Source organism: Pseudorca crassidens, chromosome 7, assembly GCF_039906515.1.
Source record: "Pseudorca crassidens isolate mPseCra1 chromosome 7, mPseCra1.hap1, whole genome shotgun sequence".
NCBI lineage: Eukaryota > Metazoa > Chordata > Mammalia > Artiodactyla > Delphinidae > Pseudorca > Pseudorca crassidens.
The window spans coordinates 100199138-100212825 of record NC_090302.1 but is presented as its reverse complement, the minus strand read 5'-3'; the positions used below and the strand labels follow the sequence as shown (position 1 = coordinate 100212825).

At 57.7% G+C, this 13688-nt stretch overlaps 1 protein-coding gene across 2 annotated transcripts; it reads left to right on the top strand.

Annotated features, from left to right (window-relative positions):
* The first annotated feature begins 1122 nt into the window (after positions 1-1122).
* PHYHIP (phytanoyl-CoA 2-hydroxylase interacting protein) lies at positions 1123-12082 on the top strand. Of its 2 annotated transcripts, none has more exons than XM_067745097.1 (5): positions 1123-1699; positions 5204-5397; positions 6588-6762; positions 8625-8742; positions 9903-12082. In XM_067745097.1, the coding sequence occupies exons 2-5, from the start codon at positions 5233-5235 to the stop codon at positions 10435-10437; spliced, it is 993 nt and encodes a 330-aa protein (XP_067601198.1). In that variant the 5' UTR covers positions 1123-1699; positions 5204-5232; the 3' UTR covers positions 10438-12082. The 2 variants fall into 2 exon arrangements, with proteins under 2 accessions (XP_067601198.1, XP_067601200.1); XM_067745099.1 differs by lacking the exon at positions 1123-1699 and adding an exon at positions 2657-2776.
* Positions 12083-13688: the final 1606 nt, after the last annotated feature.

Sequence of the window (13688 nt, the reverse complement as noted above, 5' to 3'; positions counted from 1 at the left end):
TCAGCTCAGGCCTCCTACGGCTCTCTGAGGCCCTCACCCAGGGCCTGCCTGCTGTGTCTGCTGTGTCTGCACCAAGACCTCCCCACCTTCCACCACGCTGCTGCTTCCACCTTCTCCTCTTGCCTGCGCTCCCCCTGCTCTCTGGAGCTGGTCCTCACTCCTTTTGTGCATCCACATCTGTACCCTCAATTTAGCTGTATACGCCTTGTTCTCTAATTGGGTCTCTAAATGCCCATCTTTTCTCCCCTAAAAGGCAGTGGGCTCTTTGCAGGCAGGCACGGTCAATAATGATGGTGATGATAACAGCTCTGATGCGTGACTGGGCACATCTGGTAGATCAGCCAGAGCTTTGAGATTTACGATGTGATTTCTCATTCAGTGATGACAACAAACCTGTGTTATCATCCCACTTGACAGATGGAGAAACTGAAGCTCTGAGAGGCTGAGTAACTTGTCCAAGGTCACCCAGCTAGAAAGTGACAGAGCAAGAATTTTGACCGTATCTGTCTGACTGCAAAGCCTGTGCGTTTCCACACCGTACATACTCTTTGTCACTGTTGTTTGCTTGACTCAAATTTCCTTGAGTGTTATTCATGGTGGCATGCTCAGGGTCCTCATTTCTGGGTGGCAGAAAAGCTTCCTGTTGTTAAGACAGCAGATAGGAATCTCTCTGGTCAAGGTATTCAGGGCTTGGCTTCTCTGAGCCCAGGTGGTTGGCTGGGATGAGAACACTCCAAGCTCTGTGTGTCCCTCCCACCCCCACTTTCTTGCCTCTGCTCTTCCTTCACTGCCCCACAACTTCTTTCTCTTGTTTTTTTTTTTTCCCCCTGGGGAATTTAAGTAGCCAGACATTCTCCCTTGACTATCAGGGGGCCCTGGAGCTGCAGGTCTGATATCTCTTGACTGAGTTGGTAAGAAAATGGAGCCACAGATCAGCAAAAGGCCCTGAGGAGAGAATCCAGACTGTAGGCAGAACCCCCCTCCTGCCCGCCTGCAGCTCACATACCCCATGTGAACCCTTCCCCTTCACAGCCCCCCTTCCCATCCGCCAATCAGAATCCTTGCTTTGGAGCTCCTGAGCCCTTAGGCTAAGCCCCACCCTCTCCCAGCATCCTGAAGTTTAGGGGCTGCCTTCAAGTGAGAGATTTCCAAGCAGGGGTGTGCTGGAGGGACTTCTTCTGAGGGCAGCTTGTCCTGGAAGAATGGGGGAAAGGTGCTCACTGCCACTGTCTCCAAGGACATCGGTGTAGCTCCCTGGGAGACCCTCTGCCCTTTCCCCCTCCCACCAGCCCAGGCGAGCAGGGACCAAGCTTGCTTATTGTCACCTGACGCTGGGCAGCCACTGATCCCATTGGTGGAGCCAGATTCGGTCTGGCTCTCTCGTTCTTTCTCGCCTTCTCTGCCTCTCTCTCCTCCACGCCGCCGCTTTGATTTCGCTCGTTTCTCTCCTGGCGCTCGGCTGGGAACATCGCCTCTCGGGGGGCAGCAGCGTTGTGCTGCAGAGCCAGGGAGGAGCTGCCTGCGGGGCATGGAAGAAGCCTCCTTGGCAGCTGAGAGAGGAGCCAGGGGAGCGAGAGAGCGCTGCCGCCTTTGACCCAGGCATCCAGCTGCTGCCCCTCAGCCTGGGGAGACTGTCCACGCAGAGGTCTCTCCCCTCCCTCCCTTCCAGATCTTCCTCTGCAGAGCCCGGTGGAGCCAGGTGAGTGTCCTTCCTCCCCAGAGCATTGATCCAGCTGTCAATCCCGAGAGGGACTTGGGTGGCCAGGGACTAGGGGGCGCCAGGGTCCTGCCACTGCCCGAGGTGCCCACCTGGATAGCCGGGGCTGACGACCTTGTCCCCTTTCCCCCAGGCCCTTGGCAAAGGGGTTCACAGCTGGATCCAGTCCCTGGGGCACCACAGTCAGCCCGTGACCATTCTGCTGCAGTCAGAGATGCCAACAGGGACAGCGGGGTGGGGGGATGCGTCCCCTCTGGCGTGTGGCGGCTGTTCTGAGTGGGCATGGGCCGGGGGTATCGGCGTGTTCAGCAAGAGTACCTGCTTGCCGGGGAAGTGGAGGCTTGCTTGCGTACATAGTTCTGTCTGCCTGCACTTATGCTCACGCGTGGTGGGTCTGGGAACATACATGTACATGTGAGGTCCGTGGGGGGGGATCAGTTATCTGAGCAGCCTGGGGGCTGTGTGGGCGGGGGTTGGTGTGAGGCAGTATATTTATGGTGTGGACATCTCACTTGTCACGCGTGTGGGAGTTCATTTTGTTGGGGGGCTGACTGCATGCGACCAGAGGGTTTCTACGTGGGGAGGCACAACTCCAGAGCAGAAGGGGGATGGAGGTGGGGAGAGCAGGCAGAAGCCTCTGTCCGTGGGCAGGCCCGCGTGCGTAGGTGCGCAAACCTGTTGGCATGTGAAGGATCAGGGCTGGCGGAGCCTGGTGGAGACAAACGTGTTTTCAAAGTCTGTGGCTTTGAGCCTGGAGAAGCCGTGAGAGAGAACGCCAGCATATGGGCAGAGGTTGACGTGGATGCGAACGCACACATGTGTGCAGGCAGGCGGAGGGATAGTGTGCCTCTGTGGAGGCGGCACTCATGCATGTTGGTGCCTGTGGCCTCCTTTCTTCCCCAAATATGGCTTGTGGGAAGGCGTGTGTGCCTACGTGTGTGTGTGAGAGCCTGCGGACATGAACATGCGTGGGTCTGTGTGGAGGTGACAGCTTGTGGAGGGACAACTGTGGGACATTCTTAGAACGTGGAAGGTGGCGGAGGGTACCTGAGTGCGTAGGTGAGTGTGTGGGACGAGGATGTCTGAGGAGGCGTGTGCAGCCGTGTGTGGCAGGTGTGGGTGGGCATACCCAGTGCATCTGTGTGCGTGCGTGTGTGCCTGCCTGTGTGTGGGTGTGTAAATGCTTGTCTTGGGGTGGATTACACGGGACCGTGGGTGTTTCTCAGGTGCTGTCTCAGCCTGTCCCTCAAACCCTGCCCTTCTCCATCATCAGGGCTTGGAGACCCGGGTGCACGCCCATCCTTGGTCCACTCGGCTTCATTGTTCTCCCAGTGTCACTCACTGCCTCCCCCCAAGCTAGCATGGGGAAGTGATCTGAGCTCTCCTAGAACTGGAGAGAGGAAAGGAGGAGCCAGGTCCTGGAGACCCCTGCCACCAAACATGGCTGCCCCTGCTGCCCCTGCCTCTAAGAAGACTGAGGAGTACGGGGACAGGAATAGGTGTCCACCCACAGGCTAGGCGTAGACTGTGTCCCATGAGGGTGGGAGGTGGCCACTCAGGCCCTCTGGGGTGGCTGTGTGTCTGTGTTGGTGTGCGTGGGTGCATGTGTGTGTATGTGTGTGTGCATGTGGGGGGCACACATGTGTCTCCCGGGGGGAGCTCCTCACTGGGAGCCCGAAGGATGGCAACTCCCCCCCTGCTCCACACCTGTCCCCGGGAATTGCCAGCTGGTTTATTATCATACAGTTGTTTCTAGACACTGATTCCATTCTGTTTGATTTCGGGGTGGACCTGGTAGCACTCCTGTGCTTATTCACCATAGGATTCCCCATACGCGAAGTCACTGGCATTTGGCTGAATTTCACAACAGGCAGGCACACACTTTAGGGTGGGAAGCTAAGATGAAACAAGGATTCAGGTGACATCCTGGGACAGGTGAGGGCCATCACCCATATCCTTCTCCCTGTGCCTGCCGCCCAGGCAGCCCAGAGATGCCAGTCTCCGGAGCAGGCTTAACTGACAGGAAAGTGTGGGTTGGACCTTCTGGGAGCTATAAATAGAAGTACCTGCTTTCGAAGGCACAAGGTGCTCTCACCCTTAGCGCCTGGGTGAGGAAGAGGGCAGGGGGAGAAAAGGAGATGACACTCCAGAAATCTGAGGTGTGCTGGGCTGAGCTTGAGGCAGGCATGAGCTCTATGCGGTAATGAGCACACGCCCCAGGACAGAGTCCAACCACATTCACCTTCTTGTCCCAGAGACAGTCACTTCCCCTTCCTCTCACTCCCCACCCTGTTCCCCGGAGCTCCCGTGAGCCAGGCCAAAGTCAAGGCCAGAGTCAGCTCGTCCTATAGCTAAAGCACAGTTGAGAGTAATGGTGGTGTGGTCCTTTCCCACCTGGAACAGCAGCCAGGGGTAGAAGCAAAGGAGTGAGAGAGGGAGGTGAGAGAAAAAGCAATTCCTTGAAAGGGAAGGATGGAAGGAGGAAAAATAAATAGCGGTAAAACCACGTGCACCTGTGCACACACACACCACATGTGTCACACACACACACACACACACACAAGGGGACACAACCTTAGCTTCGTGATAAAGAGCTTGGGCCCTGGAATCAGACATACCTGAGTTCAAATCATTTTGCAGCTGTGTGACCTTCGACATCTTAGTACCACCCCCCACCCCACCAACCTCAGCTACTTCATCTGTAAAATGGGGATAATCATAGTACCTACTTATTGTGAGGCTTGCATGAGATGACGTTTGTGAAATTATTAGCACGTAGCTGGCCTGCAAGAGATGTAAAGGTAAAAACTAGTAATTTAAGAGTCAAGCGACAGAGGATCTGCTGAAAGAAAAAGAACGAGAGTTGAAATGTTACAGGTGGAAGAGAACCGTGGCCCCACTGTCCCCTCCCACCACCAGTGGATTCACGCCATCTCGGTGGCACTCGTACTCCCAGCCCCGAGTTGTGGTGGCCCTTGCTGAGTCACCCCCAGGGAGGAGGGGCCTGAACCCAAGAGCCCTGGCATCCTGGGCCTCTTGGCTGCCAGAGCCCCCTGCCTGCCTCACCCTCACACCCTGCTCCCGGTGGGGGCTTCCTGCCACTCCTCCACCGCTTGGCACTGCTCTCTCCACCCCACCCCTTTCTCTTTTCACGCCTGCTGGCTGAGGGCCCCCCTCCTTGGCTCCATCTGCTGCAAATCTGTCCTGACCCACGTTTGAAGCATTCCCACTGCCTCCGCCACCTGTCAGGTGCCATCTGCTCTGCAGACACCTCCCAGGAGAGCCAAGAGCCCCTGAGGGGGCCACCCCAGCCCACCTTCGGCCCCACCCCTCCAGTCCTCCTCGTGCTATCTTCCCATCAGATCTGATGAGGCAGGTGCAATCGATGGCTCCTCAAGGTTCCACCTTGCAAGTGATGTTGGGAGCAAGACGTTCTAGAAGATTCCGTGGCAGGGAGGGAGGTGCTGAGTCTTCCTCTCTCCTCAGTCCACACAGAAGCCAAACCAGTGGGGAGCATGGAGCTGCTGTCCACGCCCCACAGCATTGAGGTCAGCAACATCACCTGTGACTCCTTTCGCATCTCCTGGACCATGGAGAACAGTGACCTGGAGAGGGTCACCCACTACTTCATTGACCTGAACAAGAAAGAGAATAAGAACTCCAACAAGTTCAAGCACCGGGTGAGTGCAGGGTGCCCAGAGCGCCTCCTCCGAGCCCCTGCTCTTGAAGGGGGCAGGATAACAGAACGCCTAGAGGGGACAGTTGGGAGTCAGAGAGGCCCGACTCCAGTCCAGCTCTTACTGTGTAATCTTGGGAAAGTTGTTTAACCTCTCTCCTCCACTGGTAAAAAGGGAATAATAATAATGCCAGCTTGGGAGAGGCTTCATTGAGGTAATTGTCTGCGTGGTATTTGGCTTCGGCCCAGCACACGGCAAACACCATCATCGGCATCACGACTGGACCTTCACATGGGATGGGAAAACCCAGGGTGCGGCCACAGACGCCACACCTGGGGATGGCGTCTCAGGGGTCCGACAAAGCCCCCGACTGAGAAAGCAGCCTTATTGTTGACCGGGTGGGCAACGTGGGCCACGAACAGGGTTGTGCCCGTTTGCTTGGTCCTCAGGCCCCTGTGATCCTCTGTGTCCCCGACCCTCTGGCCTATTCTTTGCTGGGTTTAGAAGAGGGATGGCGAGTCCTGCACTGGCTGGGATGTCCTTCCCCTGGGTTAGAGCCAGTGTGGGGGCGGGTGGGAGGAAGGCTCCCATCTTCTCAAGCTGGCAGAGAGGCAGGGGGGAAGAGTGAGGTGGGAAGAGCTGGTTCCCACGACGACCGCATCGTGTGGGTTACTCGCCTTCTCTCTCTTTGGAACTGGCTTTCCAATCTGGGTGTCTTTTGGCAGGCCAGTTGCCACGGTGACGTGACTGTTCAACACCACCCCCTTAACCCTCCCCCCCAAAGAAGAAGGCATATTTTCCCTTCCTCCCTGGCTTCTCAGCATTTGCCGTTGCCGTGGAGACAGCACTGCAGTGTGCAGAGCTCTCGAAGTCTCCCTCGGAAAAGAAGGTCTCGCCGCCCTCAACTTTGCAGGCCTCCACCCCAGTGGTCTTTCTCCTCAGTTCCCAAGAGAACGGGCATCGGGGGTTAAGGGGGTGGAGGCCAGGGAGTGTCTGTATGGCCTTCCCAATGGCCACTGCTTGCTTCTGCGGGAAAATGGTGGCCAGGGCACCGAGCCATTGAATCCCCGAGGCTCTGGCTCTCCTCAGCAGGAAGGCGGCCATCTGGGGGAGTGGGAGGTCTGGGGGAATGCCAAGAGTGGACGTGACCCCCAATCTGACTCTAGGCTCTCTGTCCGCGCCCCATTTCTCAGGATGTCCCCACCAAGCTCGTGGCCAAGGCTGTGCCGCTGCCCATGACGGTGAGAGGCCACTGGTTCCTGAGCCCCCGCACGGAGTACAGTGTGGCAGTGCAGACCGCCGTGAAGCAGAGCGACGGGGAGTACCTCGTGTCTGGCTGGAGTGAGACGGTCGAGTTCTGCACTGGGGGTGAGGCCCTGCTGTCCGGCTGCTTTGGCACATCTGGTTTAGTAATGGTCAGGAGGGGACTTCCTCTTAACCCGGCATGCACTTAGGAACACCTGCTGTACGCAGGCACCATGCTTCGGTCAACGGGGAGACACCCATGGATGAGACCCACCCGTGCCCCCGCAAAGCCTGCAGTCTGATGCAGGAGGCAGATGCGAGCACTGCTAATTACATTGACAATACCTCTTCCAGAAAGGGATGGAGTTACTTTTCTGGCTTGGGGCAAGCATAAGTGGGGGAAAATACACATAACGTAAATTTACCACCTTAACCATTTTTCAGTCCAGTAGCGTTAAGTACATTCACATTGGTGTGCAATCCATCTCCAGAACTTTTTCATCTTCCCAAACTGCAACTCTATGCCCCTTAAACAACAACTTCCCGTTCCCCTCTCATTCCACGCCCTGGCAACCACCCTTCCACTTTCTGTCTCTGTAAATTTGACCACTCTCGGTACCGCGTGTGAGGAGAATCACACAGTATTCGCCCTTCTGTGATTGGCTTATTCATTTAGCATCATGTCCTCAAGGTTCATCCATGTTACAGCATGTGTCAGCATTTCTTTCCTTTTTAAGGCTGAATAACACCCCATTGTGTGGATGGACCATGTTTTGTTTATTGATCATTGGTCGCTGGACACTTTGTAGGACAATCACATTTTGTTTGTCTTGAGCCTCCACGTAGGCTGGGAAAACCATCCCACAAACTCACCTATTACCTTGCAAATTCCAACATGAACAAATACTGGGCTTCTGCGTACTTGCTCACTGATGACCCAGGATCGGCCCCATGATATTCCATTCTTTTGGTGCCCACGGTGAGAACTGCCCCAGATCTCCCTCTGTCACAAGGAAGGGGCATGGACATCCTTAGCCCCAGGCCTCAGAGGCTGCTGACTCCATCCTCTGCCAAAGTCTGTGCCCCAAGTCTCCTTGACCTGCCTTTCTCTTTTGACTGGTGTTTTTTTCTTAGCTCAGCTGCAAAACGCCACTCTCTGGAGGTGCTCCTACACCTTGCAGGGAAAGCCTCTTGGTTTACCCCAGAACTCTACATGTAGTGGGAGGTCATGCAAACTGGGGAGCTGGGGATGGCTGCAATTCAGTTCCTCCTCCTTTGGTCAAACCCAGCACCCTGGCCAGGGCTGCATCAGCAAGGAGGAAAGGGCACCTCTTCCTACTTTGTGCAAAGGCACTGTCTAGGCTAGCAGCAGCCCTGCCTGGGCTCCACGGCCCCAGCCTCTGGCCCTGGCCCAGGGAGTCCAATTTGACTATGCTGTTTCCAACCTTCCCCCTTTCTCATGGGATGCCCCAGACCCTGGTCTGCCTAAATATTCACCTTGGTTCTCTGCAGTTTCCTCCTGACTCTCCACCTGAAATTACAACTGGCTTCCATGCGGTGGTGTGGGCAGCCTCCTAGCTGGTGGATTTGAGGGGCTCTCCCCAAAGGACCTCAGATTGTCTCCTCTCAGTCTTTTGCCTCTTGGTCCTCTTTTCACACGAGGATGGTCTGGGATCATAGCCTCTGGGGCCCTCGCTGTACATGACTGTATAAACTGGGCAGCCCTCTGCCCTTTTCTGACGCAGAGCCCTGAGCCTCTGGCAACAGGGCCCAGAGGTGACAAGGAGAGACAGCATCCAGCTGCTCATGTTCCCAGCCAGGCCAAGTGGTCTGTTCCTAACTGGTCCAAGGTGCTGTGACTGTCTGGTCTCCCCTGCGCCCTGACGACAGAGGTGGGCCGGCGTTCACGGTATGCAGTGGGTGATCTGTGGGGCAGGCTGCGATCCCCCGCTTGGCCCTCGACTGACCCACCTGGACTCTTGCAGATTACGCCAAGGAGCACCTGGCCCAGTTGCAGGAGAAGGCCGAGCAGATCGCAGGCCGCATGCTCCGCTTCTCTGTCTTCTACCGCAACCATCACAAGGAGTACTTCCAGCACGCCAGGTACGCCTGGGTCTCTCCTTCCTGCCCTGGATCTGCCCGCCGCCCCAGCCGTCTGACGTCACCCCCACCCTGTTAGTTGCCAGATCCTCCTCTGGAGTCCTCACCACCCTCATAACCCAGGCTGGATCTGGGGGGGATGTTAGGCTCCAGGGAAGGAGAGGGCTCTCAGGATGGGGCTGCCTGGGGCACCACGCTAACAGTCATGAGTGGACGAGGCCCTGGCTTTGATCCTCCTTTTGGAGAGTTCCTTTCATTGGGTTCTAGGGCTGCAGGTCAGCTGTCCCTCCAATTCAGGCCCTGGGTCCCAAGGGAGGTGGTGAGGGGAATACAGAGTGAGAGGATTCTCAATACGAAGGGCTGTGGTCTTCCTACTGCGCACTGGGAAACCTGGAGGCTCCGGGGAAGGGTCTCAGGGCGCCCTTTAAGGTGGTGCCGAGGGACTGGAGAGGAAATCAGAGGATGAGGCTTGCTGAGCCCCGCACCTGTCACCCAACCAGACACGCTTCAATTTAATTGCCTCTGGCAAACCTCAGAGTCTATCAGGGGAAGTACAGACAGACGGAATATAATAAGTATGTGTGATTGCTGAGTAAAGTTCAGTGTCCTGCACATAGTAGGCAGTCAAAATTTTGTTGAATGTAAGCGCTTGCTGTTCCTGGAAGGTTTTGGAGAGGAGGGGACACCTGAGGGATGATCAGAAGTTTGCCAGGCCAGGTGGGAAAATGTGGGAGGGGCAGCCCAGGCAGAGGGGAGAGCACTGCAAAGGCACAGAGGCAGGAAAGACCTGGGGTGGGGTTCCCGCTGGAGGATGTTACCGGTTACCTGTGCGTTTGGGGGTGTTGGGAGGTGGGGCCCGAAAGAACAGATCTTTATGGCGTTGCTTTTTGTGCAAGTCCCATCAAAGGGTTGTAAGCTGGGGTGTGGCGCGTTCAGATCTCTCCTCCGAGAAGAGGTGGGCTGGATCAGCCCGTCTCTGGGGCCCTCCCTTCTCTTGCATTCTGGAATGTTCTATTTGTGACTGGTGGAGGCGGTAGCTGGTGGGAGAGCTGGGAGCTGGGCTGACACCCTTCAAGGTCGCATATAGCAGCCAAGCCTCAGTCCAGCTAACCAACGGCATTTTCTCTTCCCCTGGGCCTTTCCCCCCCGCCTGGGGTGGGCAGGACCCACTGCGGGAACATGCTGCAGCCCTACCTGAAGGATAACAGTGGCAGCCACGGCTCCCCGACCAGCGGCATGCTCCACGGGGTCTTCTTCAGTTGCAACACGGAGTTCAACACAGGCCAGCCCCCGCAGGACTCCCCCTACGGCCGCTGGCGCTTCCAGATCCCTGCCCAGCGCCTTTTCAATCCTAGCACCAACCTCTACTTTGCGGACTTCTACTGTATGTACACGGCCTACCACTATGCCATCCTGGTGCTGGCCCCCAAGGGTTCCCTGGGGGATCGCTTCTGCCGTGACCGCCTGCCCCTCCTGGACATTGCCTGCAACAAGTTCCTGACCTGCAGCGTGGAGGATGGGGAGCTGGTCTTCCGCCACGCCCAGGACCTCATCCTGGAGATCATCTACACCGAGCCTGTCGACCTGTCCCTGGGCACCCTGGGGGAGATCAGCGGGCACCAGCTCATGAGCCTGTCCACTGCTGACGCCAAGAAAGACCCCAGCTGCAAGACCTGCAACATCAGCGTGGGCCGCTAGGGACTTCTGGGGAGCTGGGGGGCTAGGGAGAGATGGCAGGCAGGGTGGTGATGGGTGGCATAGGTGCAGGGAGCTGGCTTTCTCTCCCCTGCCGCCCTGCTCCCTCCATGCCATCCATCTCCCTCTTCCCTTCCCTTCCCTTCCCCAGGGCATTGGAGGCAACGGAGGGTGGTCCCTTGGTAGGCATGGCCCACCCATGCCTGGTGGGGCTGGGAAGGCTTCTTAGCCTCAGCAGGTTGGTGGGGAGTGGGGGGGCGGGTGGATTTCTAGAGACTTCCCTTTTCCTCTGGTTTCCCTGCCCTGCTGTTTCTTGCCTCATCCCAGGCCTCCATCTCAGGAGACCTGCCTCCTAGGGCTCTCCCGGGGAAGCCTTCCCTTCCAAGGCCCACCTGTAGCTTGCCTGCCTCCGGAGGTGAGCCGAGAGCTGTGGGCGTGCTCTTCCTCAGCCCCACCCCCTCCCGCTCAGGGCCAATCACAGAATGCCCCTCCCCGTGAGTCTGGCCTGGGGGCTTCCCACCGCAGGCCCGACCCTCTCCCTCTATAAATAGTCTCCTGCACCGCTATGACCCCCCCCCCGCCCCCATCCCGCCCCCACCCCACCCCCCTGCTTCTTACCCCGAGGCACCCTCTTCCTGCACGGGGAGGGCTGTGCCTCCCCTTCTCCACCTGCCCTCTAGAAAAGGGCCCTCTTTTTCTCTTAGCTTCGGGGGCACCTGGCTGCTGGTGTTTCCCCTCTTCCGTCTGGAGATGGTGTAAATCCCGGCGTACTTTCTCCCTTGCTCAGAGTGCTGGGTCTGCAAGGGCAGCCGCTGGGGTCGAGGAGGGGGCAAGAGACCCCTGAGACCCGGAGGGACCCCTTCCTCAGCCGGGAGTGGGCGGCCTCACGCCGGGGGGACCCGGCGTGGAACTGGAAGTGAGGGCGTTCCCCCAGAGCCCTGGCACCCCGCCTGGCTGCGCGCTTGCTCGCTCGCTCTGCCGCGGCGCCGCCACTGCCCTGTGCCTGTGTGTCATCTGGACTGTGGCTACCCTGCCCCGCGCCCCCTCGCGCCCCCGCCCACTGGCCCTGTCGGGTACCCACCGAGAAGCTAGCCTATTGGCGGAGAGGCCCTTCCCTGGGGAGTTCTTGGTGAGGTCTTTCTTGGGCCACTCAACGTTTTCACCTCTTTCCTACTTTTGTACGGGTCATGGGAGTGGTGAGAGTGGACCCTGGGGACGAGCAGACTGCGTGGGGTGACGGGGAGAGGTGTCAATTAAGGCAGGCAGCTGTTTGGGGGATGCCAGAGGTGATGTCAGGTGGTGGGAAGCAGCCCCCAAGGTGACAGCCGGATTTCTGCGATGAAGGACAGAAGTGGGCAGCAGGCCAACAAGGCCATATCTCAGTGAGTGGGCAGATAGGACAGCTGGTTGCCTCTTCTGTAGCCGCAGGGAGTGGTGTGGTCAGCTGTCTCCGTGGCATGGATCAGGGCTGGGGGCCGTGGGAGATGCATGGAGGAGAGGACGTGGGCCCCAGGCCCTTTCCCCTCTGCTGAGGGCAGCGGAAAAGGCCCGCTGCCCTCCCCTGGCCTCGTGTTTGCCCTGGGCTGGGGGCACACCCGCCTGTGTGCTGTGCTTGCGACGTGCATCAATAAACCACCATGGCCTGAGAGCCCCGCCTCTCCTTGGGCTCTGGGAGGGGTGGGGTGGGCAAGCTGTATAGTCACAGAAGAGCTCCAATGAGGATGCCCCCCAGGACAGGCCACCTGGAACCATCAAGGTTGTTCCACATCTCACTGTGAGAGGCAGGGCTCCGAAAGCAGAGCCACATCTCCAGCTTGGAAAGGACTTTGGAGGTCAATTTGGCACTACCATGCACTCTGCAGATGGGGAAACTGAGGCCTCCTAGGGGACAACCTGTAGCAATCTGGAGGCCTAGCCGAGGTCCACAGGCCCCCTGTTTGGAGCCCTTCCCACTGCAGCAGCCTACCACTGCATCAGACTCAGATGTCACTGAATTTCCCTCCCCCAGAGCCCGAGTGTCCGCTCCCCAGCATGGCTCCTCGTTTGCAGATCTGAGTCACCTCTGCGTCTATTATTATGGACTTATTAAAATGATCCTCTGCTGGAGTGGAAAAGCTCCGGAAAAAACAGAGTCACCTCCCTGACACTGCCTGGCTCAGGGCCAAATGAACATGTGTCATCCAAAGCTTGGGGCACAGCCTCCTTGCACTAGGAAGGAAAGCTGAAGGTCAAATGCCACTTCCTGAGGGCCTACTACGTGCCAGGCATCCAGCCAGGTGCCTTCACGCACATCAGCTCCTTTAGTCTTCGCAATGTCCCTGCACCGTATGATTCCCATTTAACAGATGAAGAAACTGAGGCACAAAGAGGTTAAAAGGCTTGCCCGTGTCTTACAGCCAGTAGGCAACAATATCCAGGATTTGATTCAGAAGCTAGAATCCTTCCAGTTCACTGCTCTGTCTCCCCAGTGTATGCCAGGGACCACCTGGGACAGTAAGACAGGGGCGGGTCAGGTCTCAGACACAGTGGCCCACCCCAGGGTCTCCTCAGAGCTTCTGGGGGACCATGGCCAGGCCTAGTTCCCGAATAACACCAGGGGGGGCTGTGGAGCCAAAAATGCCAAGGAAGCTTATTTTGAAGGAGTAGTGGGGAATATTTGGAGTCCAGGACTCTAAGGATGGGGGGTGACCTCCAGGGTCCATCCTTCCGCCTCTGGGCAGGACCACCCCCCAGCACCAGCTGAGGGGTTTTCAGAGTCCCCCAGAGGCACAGGCTTCAATCTTCCTTTTGCAAAACCTTCTGGGTTTCTTAGGAGGAGAGATTGGCTCCCAGGGTCCTCTTAGTGGGGGACAAAGGAGCCAGTTGAGGTGGGGGGGCGCTGCATACAGGTTTCCTCCAGAGAGCCTGCCCCTCCTTCCTCTCTCCAGATGGCCGCTCTCCGGCACTCGGCCAGCCCTGGGCAGCTCCAGGCACCTGTCAGATAGAGCTGGGTCAGGGCATCTGCCAGAGTCTGCCCCAGGGTCCTTTCTGGCCTGTGTCCCTCTAATCTGACCTGGCGGAGGGAGAGAGGTCTATGTGTGCATAAACACACACACACACACACACACACACACACACACACACACACACACACACACACACACACACACCCGCCTCCCTGGGCTGGATATGGAAGACGGCTTTGGCGGCCACAGAGAGCTGCAAGGTAAGGGACAACCTTGGGCTGCAGCTGCCAGTCCAGCAGAGGGGCCCCG

Excerpts from the sequence above, each read along its gene's own strand:
- PHYHIP (XM_067745097.1), top strand. The coding sequence starts at position 5,233 with ATGGAGCTGCTGTCCACGCCCCACAGCATTGAGGTCAGCAACATCACC. Across the intron at positions 5,398-6,587 it reads CCAACAAGTTCAAGCACCGG|GATGTCCCCACCAAGCTCGT; the intron begins GTGAGTGCAGGG and ends CCCATTTCTCAG. Across the intron at positions 8,743-9,902 it reads GAGTACTTCCAGCACGCCAG|GACCCACTGCGGGAACATGC; the intron begins GTACGCCTGGGT and ends TGGGGTGGGCAG.